Below are 16566 nucleotides of genomic sequence, written 5' to 3'. Positions count from 1 at the left end.
GAAACATACCTAGTTTACAGACAACCATGACTGTACCTATCGTCGACTTCGTTGGTGTTCTATAATGATCGCACCGCAATGTTGATATCATTAATATTCGACAATATATATTAATATTCATTAATATCTATTAATATTTGTTGTTATTTGTTCACATTCTTCAATTACTCCTGTAACTTAAGCAGTCCCAACACGGCTTGCCCCACTCATTCTTAACCTCATGAACCTTTCAAAGCCCTTCTCGCAGCCTTCTTCAAGTCTTCTCAAAACCCTGTCAAGGACTTCTACCCCCCAACCGCCCGAGGCCAGATCCTATCAACAACCCCCCATCGTGTCCTCAAACAACCTACCAGTCCCCCTCTGCGACGTCACAGTCAGCAGATCATGAAAAGAATGAAGCTACAATTGATATTCCGAATAGGCTACTGACTACTGGCCCAAGACCCAGCTAACATACAGGGTGATGGCGGACTGGTCTACTCCTCATGACTTTTTCGGGATTCGGAAACAGGGGTCATGGGGCCTCCCTCATTAGAATAAAGAGGCCATGTGAATCGTCAATGTCCTAAAACTGTCTATGTACATGCCGTAGGTCTAAATATGTGAAGCGGCTAAGTTTAGAGGTCTATATACAGCTACTTTCCTCTTTGGTGATATCTTGATACAGGTCCCAACTTGCACTGGAGCCTTCTGGATCGAGTCTGGATCGAGTCTGGAGCGACTCTACATCCGGCCTCTGAAACCCTCTACCCGTCTCATCCTTATAACCACAGCCGTACTGTAGTTACACCCTCCACTCCCTCCCTACCCCAGGCCTTCCAACAACACCCCAATCCCTCCTCCCAGTCAACAGAACCCTGCAAGCCTCCGCCCTGGCATACAGGCTTATGTCCCCCTTGCCAGCACCCTTCCCTCTTTCTCCCCTCCCAGCCCCCTTGCAAACTTCATCCACCACCTCCAACACCCCCCTCCCATCCACATCTCGGGCGTGAACATTGGCTCCATGTTCTAACAGTGTTGTTAGTGCTACCTTCCTGCCCAGCCTAGCCGCCACCAACAAGGCTGTCTCGCCCCTTCTGTTCCTAGCCTCGATCTTGCACCCCTTTGCTCGAATGATAGTTTCAAGAATGGCGAGTAATGTCTTTGATTTGTCGTCCTGATCGTCTGGAATATGTGTGATGAAAGCCATAAGAGGTGTGTTGCCTGACTTGTCATAGGCGTTGACATCGACGTGCGAGTGGTGGAGAAGGCCAGTGAGATGGCGAAGTCGAGTCGTGAGGGTAGATTCGTTCGAGGCGGTCGAAGCAGAAGCGGTGGAGGAAGGCGAAGGTGATGGAAAAGAAGTGATTGACTCTTTGGAAGAGTCTAGTTTTCGTTTGAGACTGGGTCGCTGGTGGATGGAAGGGGCGCCGACAGAAGAAGAGACATGGCGGTTCATGGACTGCTGGTTGAGAATAGCCTCTGCGAGACAGTGTAATCCGTTACGGCCTTCAGCGTCCTCCACCTGTGGGTTGTTGTAGGATGACTGGATGACTTCGACAAGACGAGCATGATAGGCTAAGAACGAGTCGTTGTCGCTGGGCGAGGCAGAATGACCGCGTGAAGGACCGGCGGAACTGGAAAGGTATTCAACTTGAGGTGAAAGGTTATTTCCTCTTCTTGGGGGAGTATATGGGCCTTGGTCGCCCGTGATGCCGCTGCCAAGAGGATTGAAGCCGAAGGCATCACGACGGGCTGCCCGAAGAGAGTCGAACGGAGAGAAGAGGTTGGCAAGGGCTTCTGGGTCCCGAACGAGGGAATGGGCGCGGTGAAAGAAGGTGCGTCCATACACATCGGTCTCGTGAACAAGGTCTGGAACTGAGTCTCTGATGTGTGAAAGAAGTTGTTTCAGTAGTGTCGACGGGTCTGTAAGGTTAAGGAACCAATCCAGGTTGAGCGTATGGAGAAACGTTTGGCCAGCAGTGTTCGTAATCTTCAGGGTTTCGACATCGCAGTTGAGCACCATTCTGAAGAGGGTGTCTTGGTACCCTTCTAGCGTGGCGAAGAGGTGTAGAGGCGTGTTCCCGAAACTGTCAAGGAGGCTGAGACTACCTGGAGAAGGATGATTAAGAACATGGCGTGCACGCACACTCAATTCACCCGTCGGCATCAACCAAGAGTTCTGGTCCAGTGAGGTATCACCGGCGATGGAGCACCAACAGTCACCGACTCCATGTTGCTGCCCTGGAAAGTCGGCACAGTTCCGTCTGTGCGCGCTTAAAAAGTCTCCTGGTACTGCGAAGGCCGGCTCGGGGAAGGCTTCGAATGGCTCGTTACTGATCCCCAACTCAGAAAGTTCATCGTGCCCAGACCTGTCACTGAGAGCCTCAGAAGGTCGGCGGCCAGTAGATAATTCGTCTTGTGAACTTCCAGCAATAGTAAAGTCTCTAATCAACGATGTGATTTGGTGGGCGAAGTGCGTGGAACAGTCTGATAGCCTCCTCTTGAGGTCTTGGACCATGGCTGAACCTCTGTCACTAGAGCCCGCAAAGTCGGTGACGTCTGTCGTCTGAGCGCTCAGGGGTATCGACCATCGAATGGGACTAAGGAGTGCGTCGGGCGAACCAGCAAAGTCAAAGGAAGGGCCTTCCTCTACCCTACGGCTTGAGCCGGATACTGACGAAATTTCAGTCCTTGCCAGATTGTGTTCTTTCTGTAAATGAAAAATATTGTTAGCAGGATTCCCAGCTTTTGGTCCACAGTACTACCACTAACCTCGCCATACAAGGCGTCTATGGTTGCTCCATGAAGGCTTGATTCGTAGGCTGGAACTGCCGTCTTCTTTCTTCGGCGAGTGACAGAGGCAGCAAGATTACTGATGCGTTGGTTCATTTCAATCCGTGACTCGGGTCGAAGATATCGGGGGTCGTTGTCCAGCATTTTGTGAATCGTCTTTTGAGCTGAATTCTTCCTGCAAAATCTGTCAGCGCCGTGTAGAGCCCTGCAAACTCCCGATCCCCGCACCTCGGTTTGAAGACGTCATCTTCAAGCACCCGGATAATCCTCTCGATGGAAAGTGTCGTATAGAGGTATAGCCTAGCCAGCTTTCGCGATCGTGAAACTGTCCATTGCGGTGGTCGTCCGATCCGAGAGCCTTCTCTGGACGGCGCAGTTGTAACAGAGCCTGGTGATGGTGAGGAGGCCATACTGTCGAACACGCAAGGCTTGGGAAAACTGCTTGAGCATGGTCGACGGCGGTTGATGGGGAACGGAACCTGATATTCATCGATCTCGACGTGCTCGAACGTATCTAGTCCATAGAGACCATACATGACGAGGCCGGGCTGTCCTTGGCCTGATCCAAGATGAGCCATCATGTCTGCAGGCATAATCGTCGATATCGAGATAGGTAAAGGTGATATTCCGGCCTGGGCCATTGTTTAATGCGGACAATTCCGAGTGTTTATTTGATCAAGGGCAGTGAAAGGAGCAGTAGAGTCCCCTGGTCTGTTCGTGGGGTCAATGTGGGGAGTTGGTCGCAGACGGAGTTGAACATGGTCCGTAAAAGGGTGGTGATGGGCAGCTGGGGGGGAGGAAGACAGATGTGGTTCAGCCAGGGGGAGCCAGATGGGCCCAAAGGGGCCTGATGCAGAGGTACCTGTTCCTGTGGGATGAGATTGGTGCGAGGCACGGGTATCCCGCTAAGTATAAAAAGTCGGATGCAACGTCGAAGGCTTCTGTGTAGCTTCCACGCAGCTTCCATGCATGTTCCAGAAGTACGTCCCCTGTATAGTGACGGCGCGGACCAACGCGGCGACGTCTGTGCCGCCTTGGGGCTCCTTTGCGAAGCCAATGGATTGGACAGGGGTTGGCAACCACCAGATCGCATCAAGCCGCTGGCCTTCATGCCTCTCTGACAGGCGGTAAGGGAATATGAGTGTGTGAAACCTTGGGAAACATTAAACATGCATTTCAGCGCTCTCTCACAACACCCTCACCACGTGTTGTGTTATTGGGGTTGCACCGAGTGGTGATATTTTGGTCGTCGCTACCTATGACGAACCATGATGTCGGATGATACTGTAGCGGGCGTATACCAGGCCGAATGCGTGCTGGAGCCGCCGATAGATGCTGGCCTGGCTGTACATAGTTTGCGAGAGGTTGCAAATGGGAATGACCCGGGGGGGGGGGCGGGGGGGGGATGCCGGGGATGACGAGAGCAGATCTCGGCTGTAGGAGGAAACTCCTTCTAGAAGGCTTCCATGCATGCGCCGCCATATTGCTTGACAAGGGGTCTGTTGCGGCCCACAGCTTGTTTCCAGAGGTTTTCATTATGCCGCCAAGTATATGGCCGGCCTTGTTTGCACCTCTTTTCTGCGGCTGGAACCTATCGTTAGCTATCAGGGCGCCCAAGCGACGGAATGACCGAATTGGCAGACAGATGCTCAGCGGAAACAGCGCTTAACTAACCGGCGTGTCCGCACCACTCAAATAGTTTTCCATTTGCCTTCAAAACTGCCACGAAGTCGTCTTCAAGTTTGTGTCGTTTCTACCACTGGTTGTCATCAATTTGTCGATTCATGCTGAGTCGGCGCTTAGCATCCGCAAACGTTTAGAGGAGCATATGTTGCGCAGCAGGTCTGTGCTGTTGTGATGGCCAGCCAAGAAACGGACGGACGAAGTTATGCGACTAGAGCGACAGGGCAGCGGGAGACGGGGTAGAAAAATAATGATGGGAATGATTTCTTGCGCCGAGAGGTCTGTGATATTCCACTTCCAGGTTGTATCGCCCGATCGGTCGATCATGTGGATGATGGAACCCGACTGAAGATTGGGAAACTGCCGGTGAACTCAGACTCGAACCCCACAAACTGGATGGAAGTCACGGGTGGTGACCTCCATGGTTCCTTCCCCGAGATGTGCCAGTCCAGCACTGGAGCCTGGTGACTTACATAAGAAGAATTAGGCACCAACGAAACGAGATAAGCTCTCGATGACTGCCGGGCAGCTGATCAAAGCAGGAAAGAATCAAAGCCGAAGCTGAAGCTGAGGCTTTCTTATTGTCACTCACTTTGTAAACGTCCTGCTTCAACTCATCTCTGACAGCACCCTGGCGCAAGCCTATCTACACTCAATAACCCTGTATGCATCACTGCGGCATCGTTTGACGCCTTCGGAACCTTGTTTCTGAAGGTAACATCACCATCCATTCATTCACTAAAGGGAAGTCGAACTTGAACCACAACTTCCTCAACCGGTACCTACAGATGCCCCCCTCACTTGTTGTTACATTGGGCTTATTTGGGACGGCTAGACCCGTGTTTCGGTGGCCCCCAATAAAAAGAATTGACATCTAGGCACTTTACCGCTTCATAATCCATTCATGAGGAGTCAGCATGAAGCTGTACCACATTCATCCGCACGACTCCAAACGAACGCACTCACCCGAAACTCAAGATTCAAGAAGAAAGCCTTTTTATATATACTGAGTAACCCAATCGTTTATGAACACTCTGAACATCACCGGCAGCCATTCACCCAAACCCCCCTGGCTATCCGTGACCCCCACTCCCTAGCGGGTAAGAAACCGGGCGGCCGCCTCAACGCACTGTGCCGCTGGAGGCTCCGTTGCCACCACCAGATCTTACCCGCCCCGCACTCCTGCCTCGAGTCGGAGATTATGTCAACACACTAAGCGATCAAGCCGAAGAATCTCAACAGGGTCTGCTCGTCGACAGAGGGAGCATGTCCAACACCATTGCCAAAGAAGCCCTGGAGCTTGGTACCGTCGCCATAGATGTGCTGAGTGAATTGCGATGAGGGAACACCTTGGACCTGGCGGGTGAGCGATACGCCAAGGACGTTTGACCACTGCTTCAACGCCTCAGTGGCGCATTGCGGGCGAACAAGAGTATCGGCGTTTCCGTGGGTAATCATCATACGGGGACGACGGCCGTTGTATCCCGGGTACGAGTTGCGGACAAAGGCACCCCACTGCTCGGGAGTCTTTTGGAGACCCTGGGCACAGGTCTGGTTGGGGCTGAAGGGGGTAGCTCCACCGGCACCTGTAGAGAAAAGAGTCGACTTGTCAGCACGGCCTTTGAGGACAGCAAACAACATCCGAGCCACAACAGGCAAAAAGCAGAAACAAAACAGTTGCACGTACCAGCGAAGCAGGCGTGGGCGGTGCCAGAGTAGGCAGCACCAGCCTCGAACACCTCGGGGTAGGAACCAGCCATCACGTTTGTCATCATGCCACCGCTGGAGAAGCCCATGACATAGACCTTTTCCCGGTTGCCGTTGTACCGGTCAAGAGTGTAGTTGACCATGGAGATGATGCCACCCGCATCGCCGCCTCCATTGTGGGTAAGACTGGCAGGGTTGTGGACATCCCAGCAGTTGCTCTGGTTCGGGGTGCTAGGGTAGATGAGGATGAAGCCGTTCTGGTCGGCGAACGAGGGCAGTCTGGTGCCGCTGAACCACTGCTGGCCAGTACCTCCGCAAGGATGAAGCTGTGGAACAACACCCATCGTCAGCAAACAGTCCGCGAAACAGGAGGGCGTGTTCCAAGTACTTACCGCCACAATGATGGCAGGGTTGGTGGCCACGCGATCCGGGACGTAGATGTACATCTGGATTCTGGTGGGATTGTTGCCAAAGTTTTGGACCTGTTGCAGAGAAGCACCAAAGGCGGTCTGCGCCATGGCGGCGAAACCAAGAAGGGACTTGAACATCATGATGGGCAAGTGGGAAGAGGAGGACTCTGGCGGGTGTTTGAGTGATGGCTGCTGTCACAAACATCAAACCAGGGCGCAACACTTGAAGATATATATACCCATCATTCTTCATCGTCGTCGACCTGTCGTCAATCATGCCGCCCAGCCCACGACCTTCGATATGACTTTCTTGTCTCGCTTCTACCCCCAAAATGTCACGGTTACACTACGCTAGGCACTGGGATCGAAATCGGCAGGTTAAAACAACGTCCAAGCCGCAGACACGGCGGAACATACAAGCGAGATTGCCCAATTGGGGTGTCCAGAGCTGGCGATCAAGCGGGTAAATCATCAACGTGACACCAAGACCCTCCGCACGCACTTGAGCCGTCAACCTGGTCCAAGATGGCACCCGCATATAAGAGGCTCTCTAAGACACCCCAACTGCCAAAGTTGGGGAAGCGATATCACCATCCAAGATTCGGCATCTGATATCGGCATCTACCCCCGCATAGAGGGTCTCTCTCTCACCTTTCCCTCCCCCTTTGCCACGCTGAGCTTGTTTCTATCCCCCGCGTCTACTCCCTGTACAAATTACCAATGCGGCCTCGGAGTTGTCGGACCTTCCCCACAAACCTGTCTGCCACGTCTAGTTTCAATGCATACGTCACAAGCCTTTGGAAGTCTTGTTCAGCCAGAGATGAAGCCCATTTTACCAGTTTTCGGGTTTTGACTACGGCAAGTTCTGTCACTACAGTCAATACTCCACTCTGGCCTCTACTTCTTTCGGGTCCTTGATGGCCGATGAACAAACGGCAAGCGCGCCAACAGCAGCATCTCATTCCCAAGAGTGTGGATAATTCCTCTAGCCATGGCCAAAACGCAGATAAAGAGCCTCGCCCCTCGAGATGCCGGAGTTACTGCCGATGTTGTTCAAAGTTGCATGATGAGCTGGGCACCCTCCGAAGAGCCTGAAGTCACGAATTGGATACCAGACTCGGCCGTGATCACCAGTTCACGACCCTCTCCGCTTCTTGACAACAACAAAAACGATAGCAGCCCAGAGGATGGCATCGGGGTTGAGGGCACGTTCCGGTATGGGTGGCAAGATGCATTGTACGGAGTCACTAGGAAACATTAGCATTCCCAGAGACTCACGCATGGGCTTGTCGAACAATCCCCGGAACAACACTGAAGAAAAGGTGTTGTCTCTTCACCGTTGCACCCTGATCCTGGAACAGAGTTTAGGTAGCTCATCCATGTTCGTGGAACCAGGAAAAGATCGAAGCTAAATCGACAACGGTTTCTGTTTTCACAGAAGCTAGCCAGAAGCTCCACGCTAGGAGAGCACTAACCCTCCAAGTCAAGAACGGCACCTTTACCCGCTTTTTGGAAGTTTGACGCCTTGAACTGCTGTAGTCTTGAGCGGTTTCAGATTATTTGCTGTTTCTTCCCAGGTTGGGGGCTGGTCTCTGCAGAAACTCGGCCTTCCAGTCGGAAAAGCGTTCTCAGATGGCTTGCATCAATGCAGACGCTGCTAGATGCTAGCTGCATTGAGGTTTTGGACCTGCTTCTTCAAATCTTCTCTTTCACCCAGCTAATCAAAATTTGGTTTAACTCTGTTTGATCTAGAAGCTGGCTGCGTCGGAGGCCGGGGAGGTATGTCATTGTTCGTCTCGTCCCTACTCCCAGCCATGACTCTTTGACAATATCGTCGTCATCGCTTGTGCCGCGCTTCCGCAAGCGCGATCCCAAGAGACTGGTATACGGATCGTTCATGTTATATACACTGCATCAAACGTCTCTCTTCAACTTCTTCTCAGCATCCTTCACTTAATACACACTAATACCCCTTCCCCTATTCCCACACTCGTTTTATAAGCAGCTTTCATAGCCCATTCCCCAGCACCAACAAGACAAGAACCAACAAAAACAACAAAAGCCAAAATGCGCACCTCTACCCTCCTCGCCACTGTCTCCGCCCTGGCCCTTACCGCCACCGCAGCGCCCGCCTTGACCTCCCCATCCAACCAAATGAACCCCCTCCTCAAGGAACGCCAACAATGCGGGACCATCTACCCCAACCTCCGCAACTCCCCCACCACCCCCCCTCCCTACCAAGTCTTCATCTCCTCCGCCGACGCCTCCGGTATCGAGATCGGCTTTTCCATTCCCTCCTCAGTCGTCTCCGCCGGCACCGGACCCTGCGAGCTGGTCCTCGACCTGTCTTCTTCCCAAGCTGCTGTCTACGGATCAGCACAGGTCAATGTTTACGCTCTTGACGGCCCAGATGCGAATGCTTTGGTCGGCACGACTCAGTTCTACCAGGGGAGCAAGGCTAGCATCAGCAGCTGGGCTTGCAGAGAGCAGATGTGCTTCAGACTGGAGGTTGCGGAGGAGTCGGAGGGGAAGCAGGTCAGCTTTGAGGAGGTGGCTGTCCAGGGAGCGGGTTTCTGGATGAAGTATGGCTGCTAGGTTGTGACAGAAGGAGGAGGAGGAGGAGCATTTTAACACTTTAGCGATGCGGCTTCAGCATTAATACCCCTTTTTTTCACAACACATTCTTCACTCACCGCACAACAAGCACTAATATCACTTAATACACTGCACCTAATACCATCACCACCAGTTCATTCCCCCAGCTTTTTGGACGAGATTTTGTTGTACGATAGGAGGATATAATCTTTGTAATGGAGGGGTCAAGCTGCGAGCAGGTTAGCCCCTAGAAGGACATTCTTTTGATGGCGGTTCTTTTCAACTTTGAATAGATTCTACATTCATTCGCCATATTTATGTTCCTCCGAGCGTGTAGGGATCTTGATGGCCGCTAAATGACTTTTCAAGATTGGATAGGCCTATTTCTTATTGAAGATAGCGAGGAAAGTGTAAGTTGACGTCTAACTATACCTTTGCTGGCTTGCAATACGAGCCATTGTCCCATCCATTAATACCCTGGTCAACATTCGTCCTAATACAACCATATATTTCTTGAAAATTAAGCTTGAAGTTCAAAATCTACCTAACTTGTGCCGGGTAGAGTTTTTCTTCAAAGCAAAGACTGCTTTCTCCAGGGTGGTAATGAACTGAAGGCTCTGCTCTTCTCTATGACGATGCATTTTTTCTTATACCTCAGCCTGGTATGATTTATCGACCAAGTTGGTGTTTCTGTTGGGATATTTCACCTGCGTTTCATCCCACGAGCGTGGATTCGGCCATCTTGTGCGGCCCGGTCCGGCCTTGGCCACATCTGGGCCTGGTAGTATTCTCCCAGGCACAATCCGAGGCTCCGCATTCGCTGGGTACCAAGGATTACAATAGAGAGATATAGCACAACGACCGGGTTGATAAGCTAGTCTACCTTAGGTGTTAATTGTTGCTGCCTACGCGCCCATGCAATTCATCGAGCGCACCCCCACCCGGGCATGGAAGCTTTAAATACCGGGCCACGCCTCATTCGCGAGGGTTCTAATTGCGGCCAACTGCGGCGTTTCTCATTGAGAGGGTTTCAATGCCAGGGATTGGATTGCGAGGGCTTTAATTGCAAACGTATGAGCGCTGATGTGGTGATGATGTGTAAGGCCTAGGGAACAACCCTAGCCTCCATGGGGTTTGATGTCTACGGTCACTATAAAAGGGGTGATGTCCCGCTAGAAGTTAGGTACCTGTCATGTTTCTTCTAATCCTAAGTCGAAGTTACATTACTACGACACAAATGGTTCCAGGACATGATCCCAGGGCGGCGGACACCTACCACAAGCACAATGCAGAGTATAAACCCCGACTTGAACACTCGCTACAAAGTCCAGGGCTTCCCACATAACCGACAATATCCCGGACTCCCCCCGAAATATACCTGGGACGGACAGAAGCAAAGCTATTGCCCACGAAACTTGCAGATCAAATCAGCATCGGGCAAGTTCGAGCTGAAGAACAAATATGGCTATGTATTCTCTCATCGCGGACTATACGAACGTGCCTCAGGGATCATCGATAACTCTTTCGCTGCAATCGCCAATGGAACAAGCCAGGGTCTCTTTCTACACGAGGTGGACGCGATTGTTTTGGATAGGCTGGACCGCGCATTCATAGCCCATGAATTGCACCCAAAGCGCATCGCGAACCTGGATGAGATTTGGGACGCCTATTCTTTTCACCAAATAGTTACAACGGGTCTCGTAATAAGGGGTGTCAAGACGGGACCGGTATCACGGAAGCAGGCACATGATGATGGCCATCTGAGTTCGAGCCCTAGCCCGGACGCTAGGATACAACATGCCACAGACGCTGAGGAAATGCCATCGCATACAGCCTTCGCCAGCACATACTTGAACGCCGAAGGAGATATACCAGGTCTCTTGGAGATGCTCTGGAACGAAACGCGCAACCCCGTGGGACGCACTCTGCAAATCGACTTCAGAAACAAGGACTTTGCCAAGGCAATCCCTTACTACTCCTTTCACATCTCCAAGACGCAGTTCCCCACATCGGAAAACTCACGAGGTTTGCAGCACACGCTGGCCTGGAAAATGTTTGAATCCACGATGCTGAAGGGTTACAACTGCAACTTCAAATCTTTCGATGCCCTTTACGTGGAGATTGAGAGGGAGTCGAACAAGACGTATGGGCGAAACTGCTTCAAACTGCAGCATCTTCACTTGTTTCCCCCGTTGATGATGGTCTTTTACGCGGACCCGATCGTCGATTTGGCAAAGAATACGCGGCCGGCAAATCCTCTATGGGGCAGACGGAGCTACGAGCACATTTACAGTGTGTGCCTGAAGCAAATCGAATCCTTTGTCGGTATCGACACGGGAGTTCCTGGGATGCCTTACAGTTTTATTCTGGAAATCTGTCACAGTGGCCTCGGCCTGCGTTATGACAGGGCCAAGAATATCGCCAGAAACCCGCTCGATGACGAGTTGCTGGTTGACGAGAAAGTCATCTTTGAAAGTCTCGTCGATCGGGTCATGATCGATGTCAGTTTGAAACTACGGGAGGAACACCCCGATCTGCTATTTTCGTCATGCACGCGCTTGCCTGATGTAATAACCACGGAGGGGGCATACAAGGCGTCTTTTCAGGACGCGGAATTGAGGCGCTTCGAAGATGGGGAAGCAGGACTTTCAGCCAAACTACGGGCCCTCCCCGGGGGCCTGTATCCGCCGAGTCATCTTGTTGTTGCCGACGACCCGACGGCAGAAATCGCCGCTCGGACCTGGATGGACGAGGAAGGGGAGATGGACCGATCACGATTGATGGACATGTCCTACGAGCAGTGGATCACGACTTGTGCAAGCCCCGAGGTTCGAGCCGGCCTCTTGGCACTCAACCAGCATGGGTTTCTGGCAAACAGATTTGTCCCAGAGAAGCCGCTGGAGCGTAAACGGGATGCGATTGACAAGGTCACAAACTGGAAAAGGGACTTGCAGTTCCCAATGGAAAGCCCGAACGAAGAGCCTGCGACTGCAACCAACAGCTGGAGCGCATACAAGGCAGCATCACGGGGCGAAGAGGGTCGACTTCGCGTACTGATTGCACGGCGCGTCTCCCTAAACGACTCCACGGGGAGATATGGCACTCCTTTGGCGGTAGCATCAGCAAAAGGCCACGGTGCGATTGTCCAGTTGCTGCTGGATGCAGGGGCTGACGTCACGTTTGAACAGAAATGGGGTTCCTCCTCTGAAATCGCAAGCTTGTATGGTTCTCCTCTAGAACTTGCGTCCTACTACGGCCACGGCCATATCGTGGAGATTCTTCTCAAAAGGCTGGGGGCGGAAATGGATTTAACCCACCAAGCAACAAAAAACCAATACATCCGGGCCGCACTCCATCAAGCATCTGAGCAGGGACATGAAGAAGTTGTGCGTCAGTTGCTCCACGCAGGAGCAGACATGGGATCTCTCGGCAATCGTTATCAGGCGACCGCGCTGCAGATAGCATCTTCCCGCGGTCACGTCAGCATAGTTGAAGCACTCCTCAACAACAACGCCAACGTCAACGCCCACGGAACACGACACTGCACCGCACTACGCGCAGCATGCAGACACGGACACGTCGGTGTAGCCCAGCTCCTCCTCCACCACGGCGCCATTGTTGATTTCCCGCTAGAAACGTGGTTTAGCCAAGAAATCCGCACGCTCCTCCAAACAAGCGGCAACAGATCAGCACCTGGACCGTGTACAGGCCCAACGACAGAACCAAGCTTAACACCAGAACAACACATTCCCGGAGAACTCCGCTTCGACAATCTAAGCTGGCTGGCGAAGCACGGATTCGACATAACTCCGCTGGTTGACACCATGAAGAGCAACGGATGGCCGAGACGAAACCCTCGGTGGCATCTGTCGAATTTATCCCATCCCCCTGACCACTACAAAGTAGTGGCTCGGGGGGAGGAGAAGAGGAGACGACGGCGCGAAGAGGAAGTTTTGAAGCGAATCAAGAATTGGACGGCGGGTTTGACGAACGTAGAAACGCCGACAAAGTATCACCTCAAGCAAAAGCGACAGCGTGTTGAGAGGAGACTTGAGAGCTGTTGTGGGTGTTTGCTCTGCGTCTTCGACAAGCAGGCTCACGAGTCGTTTGAGGGGAGGGTACAGGCGTATAATACAGAGCTTGCTGATCCGGTTGCTTTTACGCTGAAGCAGATGAGGGATCGATGTCTGAGCGAGGAGAGAGTAAGGCTTGAGGCGGAGGTTAAGTAGAGGGACTTGGGAGGGGTGGGTTAGCTCGTTAACATTCCTGGATGGGTTAGAGGACTAGGGGTGGATGTACTTAGCTAATAGTTTTGTAACCTAGATTCACCGTGAAAATACCTAGAGATGTGTCCTTGTATGTTCTGCCTTATGTGCTGTAGTCCATCGTGATGATGGCAACCCTCAAGCGGTGCTATCGCTGCCTCGATCGTCGGTTATTAAACGGGTTATCAAGTTTCTGCAATTGTCTTTCAGGTGTATTACATTTGCTGCGCAGTTCCTAGCGGCGTCCCATTGTCCTGTTGTGTTGACATGATGGGTTGAATCAAGTGATACAGTAGTCACCCGCTGTAGAATCGACTGGGGCTGGGTAAGTTAATCGACGAGTTCGAGAAAACCTCCAGGGCTGTATTTCACGGCAGAGATGGTTTAGTGAATCGGCTTTCCTGACCTCAAAGTCAGATTAACAAGCGCAACCATACTAACAACTGCTCCGACTGCCCCCATTATATTGCACGGAAAATGATGAGCATCGGAGCAGGAGATCGATGGACCGTACGTAGCTTGTACCATGAAGATGAGTGTGAGGGAGGACCACCGCTATAGGTGCGCACGAGAAGAGTTGGAAGATTATCCACATTTAAGTCTTGCCCCACAGTAAACTGCCCATCTTGTTCTTTTTCGTCACCAGGATGTTCTCCGCTTAAGAAGCATAAAGGGTTTATTTCCAGAAGACTAAACTGAGAATATACTACATAAAACCCTTGGTTTCGGGGAACATGAAGGAAGGGGTAGCGGTATAAATAATATTTGGCGTCAAGAGTAAAGTAGATCGGTCCATACGGTAGGTACCAACTCAACGATATAGAACATGCAACCTGTGCTGAGAATTCCATCTTATTCTACACACCACCCAAAGAAATCCAGTAAATACCCAGAACAATTGTATCCGCACCTATTTTGGTTCCATTTCCCTTTCAGTTCCACTCGCCAGTGCTTGAAGTTGGCTTGACTAACAGTCCCCACGAACCACATTCGTGCACTGGGCTTAAACAGGTACACCGTATGAGCCACACGGTGCGGGTAGGCTTGTCCACCGTTACACCCGCGGCACGTGACCAAGAACCGGGATGACGGAGCCGAACCACATCGCTGGGAACACCACAAGGCCGGCTGCCGTCCACGATTGGCACGCGAGGATAGGTTCTTTGCGTCTCCGGAAATGCGACATCTGGGAAGGCGGTGGTTTCGAGCGGGCCAATACTGGGTTCAGCGGGTCCGCAAAAGTGGTGAAGAACATCGAAGAGAGCTGGGAAGGTGCCACTGGATGAGAATTGCATCTCGGTGATAACCCGCGATGAAAAATATCGGGAGGAAAGAGGACTGTCATGATGTCGGGGAATGGGGTGGGCGGGCCCTGCACTTCTGTCGCCCCGCAGCCACCAGCAATCGATATGACATCCATTGGTTGGTCGATGCGTTATTAAGCCTTAACGGGCCGGCTTATTGGCATAGTGATGTGCAGATGGAACCTGTTATTGGTCGAGAGAGACGCCAACCCCAAAGGGAAAGAAAGATCAATTGCCGGCGGCAAATGAAGCATTAAAAGTCTGTATAGCTTCATTTGCCTTTTGGAGGTAGATTCGGGTGCGGGTTTTTAGGTCTGCATTGGAACCAACCAATCTGCCGTACGCAATTGGATCGGCGAGGTCGCTTTGCTGGAGGAAGGTGTTGAGGCAATCCGAGATGAAGGTCATAGCTTGTGGGGGAGGGGCTTGGTTCGTGCGTGGAGGTCTTGAAATGTGTGAGTGGTCGCGGAAAGATCGGATGGATATCAAGTGATTGGCATCTGAATGACAAGGAAAGAACACAAACAAAGACATGGTAGTATTTATGGACCCGAGAGAAAAGCAGCCCACTGGGGTATGATGGGGAAAAAAGGACAATGGGAAATATTGCAACCTACATTTGCCCTTCCACGGGTTGAGGGTTGTTGTCAGGTAGAAGATGCTGCATCGTGGGGCGTAGAGCGATTGATGGTTGGGGCTGGAAAGATCCGGGTCAATTGATGAAGTGAGCTGGAAAAGGTAGAAGGGAGAGCACAATCTACTTGGATAAGAATGGAAGAAGGTTGCTAAAACAGCTCGGGAATCTTGAACGACTTCCAAAGAACCTGTAAGTGCTCAACTTGAACAGAATGGAAGGCTATGGCTACCGTGATATAGGAGATCGAGGGAATGCTTCTTATTTGAAAGACTGGTCGAGCGGATCCAAACGTGCGCACTCCCGCGCAGCAAGACCCTTGCCATCCATGGCAAGTTGTATGGTCGTGAGAAAGTGAAATGTTTACACTTACGCAGCAGATAACCCTAACCCTCAACCGCCCATTAAAGCGGCGAGAGGTGAGGTTGTTGGGTGCCTTGTGGTTCGCAAGTGGTTCGCAAATGGTTCGCAATAGTGTGTCAGAGCCGCATTACTTGGCAAACAGAAACAGAGTAAGAGACTTACACTTACCTCTTCACTCGTGGGTTTTTTTTGACTCTGACCAACTATGGACACCACCTTCGACCGCGTGCTTCTAATCAACACCCTTTTTTGCCATACATCAACACATGGCTGCAGCCTCTGAACATCAAACCTGCCAATTCAAAGATTTTGAGCGCAATGAATTCCTGGACATTCTCTTGAAACCTCTCCATCGACGTCGCCTCCGATTTGGACATTCTGCAGATGTCTGAATCAACATGACAATCCCAGCGGCCTTTGGCGTCAGTGTCCTGGGAATCTGACCAATGGGCACTTGCTCGGCAAGCTCCTGAATCTTAACCTCCTGGAAGGGCAGGAACTTGGAAGCTCTTGATGATGGGTACAGCTGACCCTTGGCCTGATTTTCCTTACAATCCTTCGACGGGCACGCTCTCCGTCGTATTCCAACTCGGCATGGGATTGAGCATGGCGTACTTTGGGCTTTTTGGACTTGTTTCCTTTCTCATTAGACACAAGCAGGCCACGCTTCTGGCGTGGTTTGATACACAACTGTGCCCTTGGCCCTTCAGGTGGCATATTAAGTCCAAGACCCTCGGGTGCTCTTAACCATCTTTCCATCCTCGACTTTTCGAGGACGACAATGCTTTCACCCTGCCAATGCCGTTTCGGTCCTTTCAGTCGAGCTTCTC

The 16566-nt window shown here is 51.7% G+C and overlaps 4 protein-coding genes across 4 annotated transcripts, besides 1 other annotated feature; 2 read left to right on the top strand and 2 right to left on the bottom strand.

The window, feature by feature from the left end:
• Window positions 1-784: 784 nt before the first annotated feature.
• Window positions 785-3946, bottom strand: PODANS_3_9670 (uncharacterized protein; the record flags this gene model as incomplete). Its single annotated transcript, XM_001909742.1, has 3 exons — window positions 785-2688; window positions 2885-3407; window positions 3524-3946. 3 exons carry the CDS (start codon window positions 3944-3946, stop codon window positions 785-787), a joined length of 2850 nt encoding a protein of 949 aa, XP_001909777.1.
• A 1724-nt stretch (window positions 3947-5670) lies between these two features.
• Window positions 5671-6716, bottom strand: PODANS_3_9660 (uncharacterized protein; the record flags this gene model as incomplete). The annotated part of the gene is made up of 2 exons (XM_001909741.1): window positions 5671-6044; window positions 6146-6716. The coding sequence occupies 2 exons, from the start codon at window positions 6714-6716 to the stop codon at window positions 5671-5673; spliced, it is 945 nt and encodes a 314-aa protein (XP_001909776.1).
• Window positions 6717-8642: 1926 nt separating this feature from the next.
• PODANS_3_9655 (uncharacterized protein) lies at window positions 8643-9170 on the top strand (the record flags this gene model as incomplete). The annotated part of the gene is made up of 1 exon (XM_001909740.1): window positions 8643-9170. One exon carries the CDS (start codon window positions 8643-8645, stop codon window positions 9168-9170), a length of 528 nt encoding a protein of 175 aa, XP_001909775.1.
• Window positions 9171-10420: 1250 nt separating this feature from the next.
• On the top strand, window positions 10421-13399 carry PODANS_3_9650 (uncharacterized protein; the record flags this gene model as incomplete). Its single annotated transcript, XM_001909739.1, has 1 exon — window positions 10421-13399. One exon carries the CDS (start codon window positions 10421-10423, stop codon window positions 13397-13399), a length of 2979 nt encoding a protein of 992 aa, XP_001909774.1.
• A 2623-nt stretch (window positions 13400-16022) lies between these two features.
• Window positions 16023-16379: a sequence feature (pseudogene).
• Between the last annotated feature and the right edge of the window lie 187 nt (window positions 16380-16566).

This window comes from Podospora anserina, chromosome 3 (genome assembly GCF_000226545.1).
Source record: "Podospora anserina S mat+ genomic DNA chromosome 3, supercontig 2".
NCBI lineage: Eukaryota > Fungi > Ascomycota > Sordariomycetes > Sordariales > Podosporaceae > Podospora > Podospora anserina.
The sequence above is the reverse complement of the archived record's forward strand: the minus strand, read 5'-3'. Positions and strand labels throughout refer to the sequence as shown.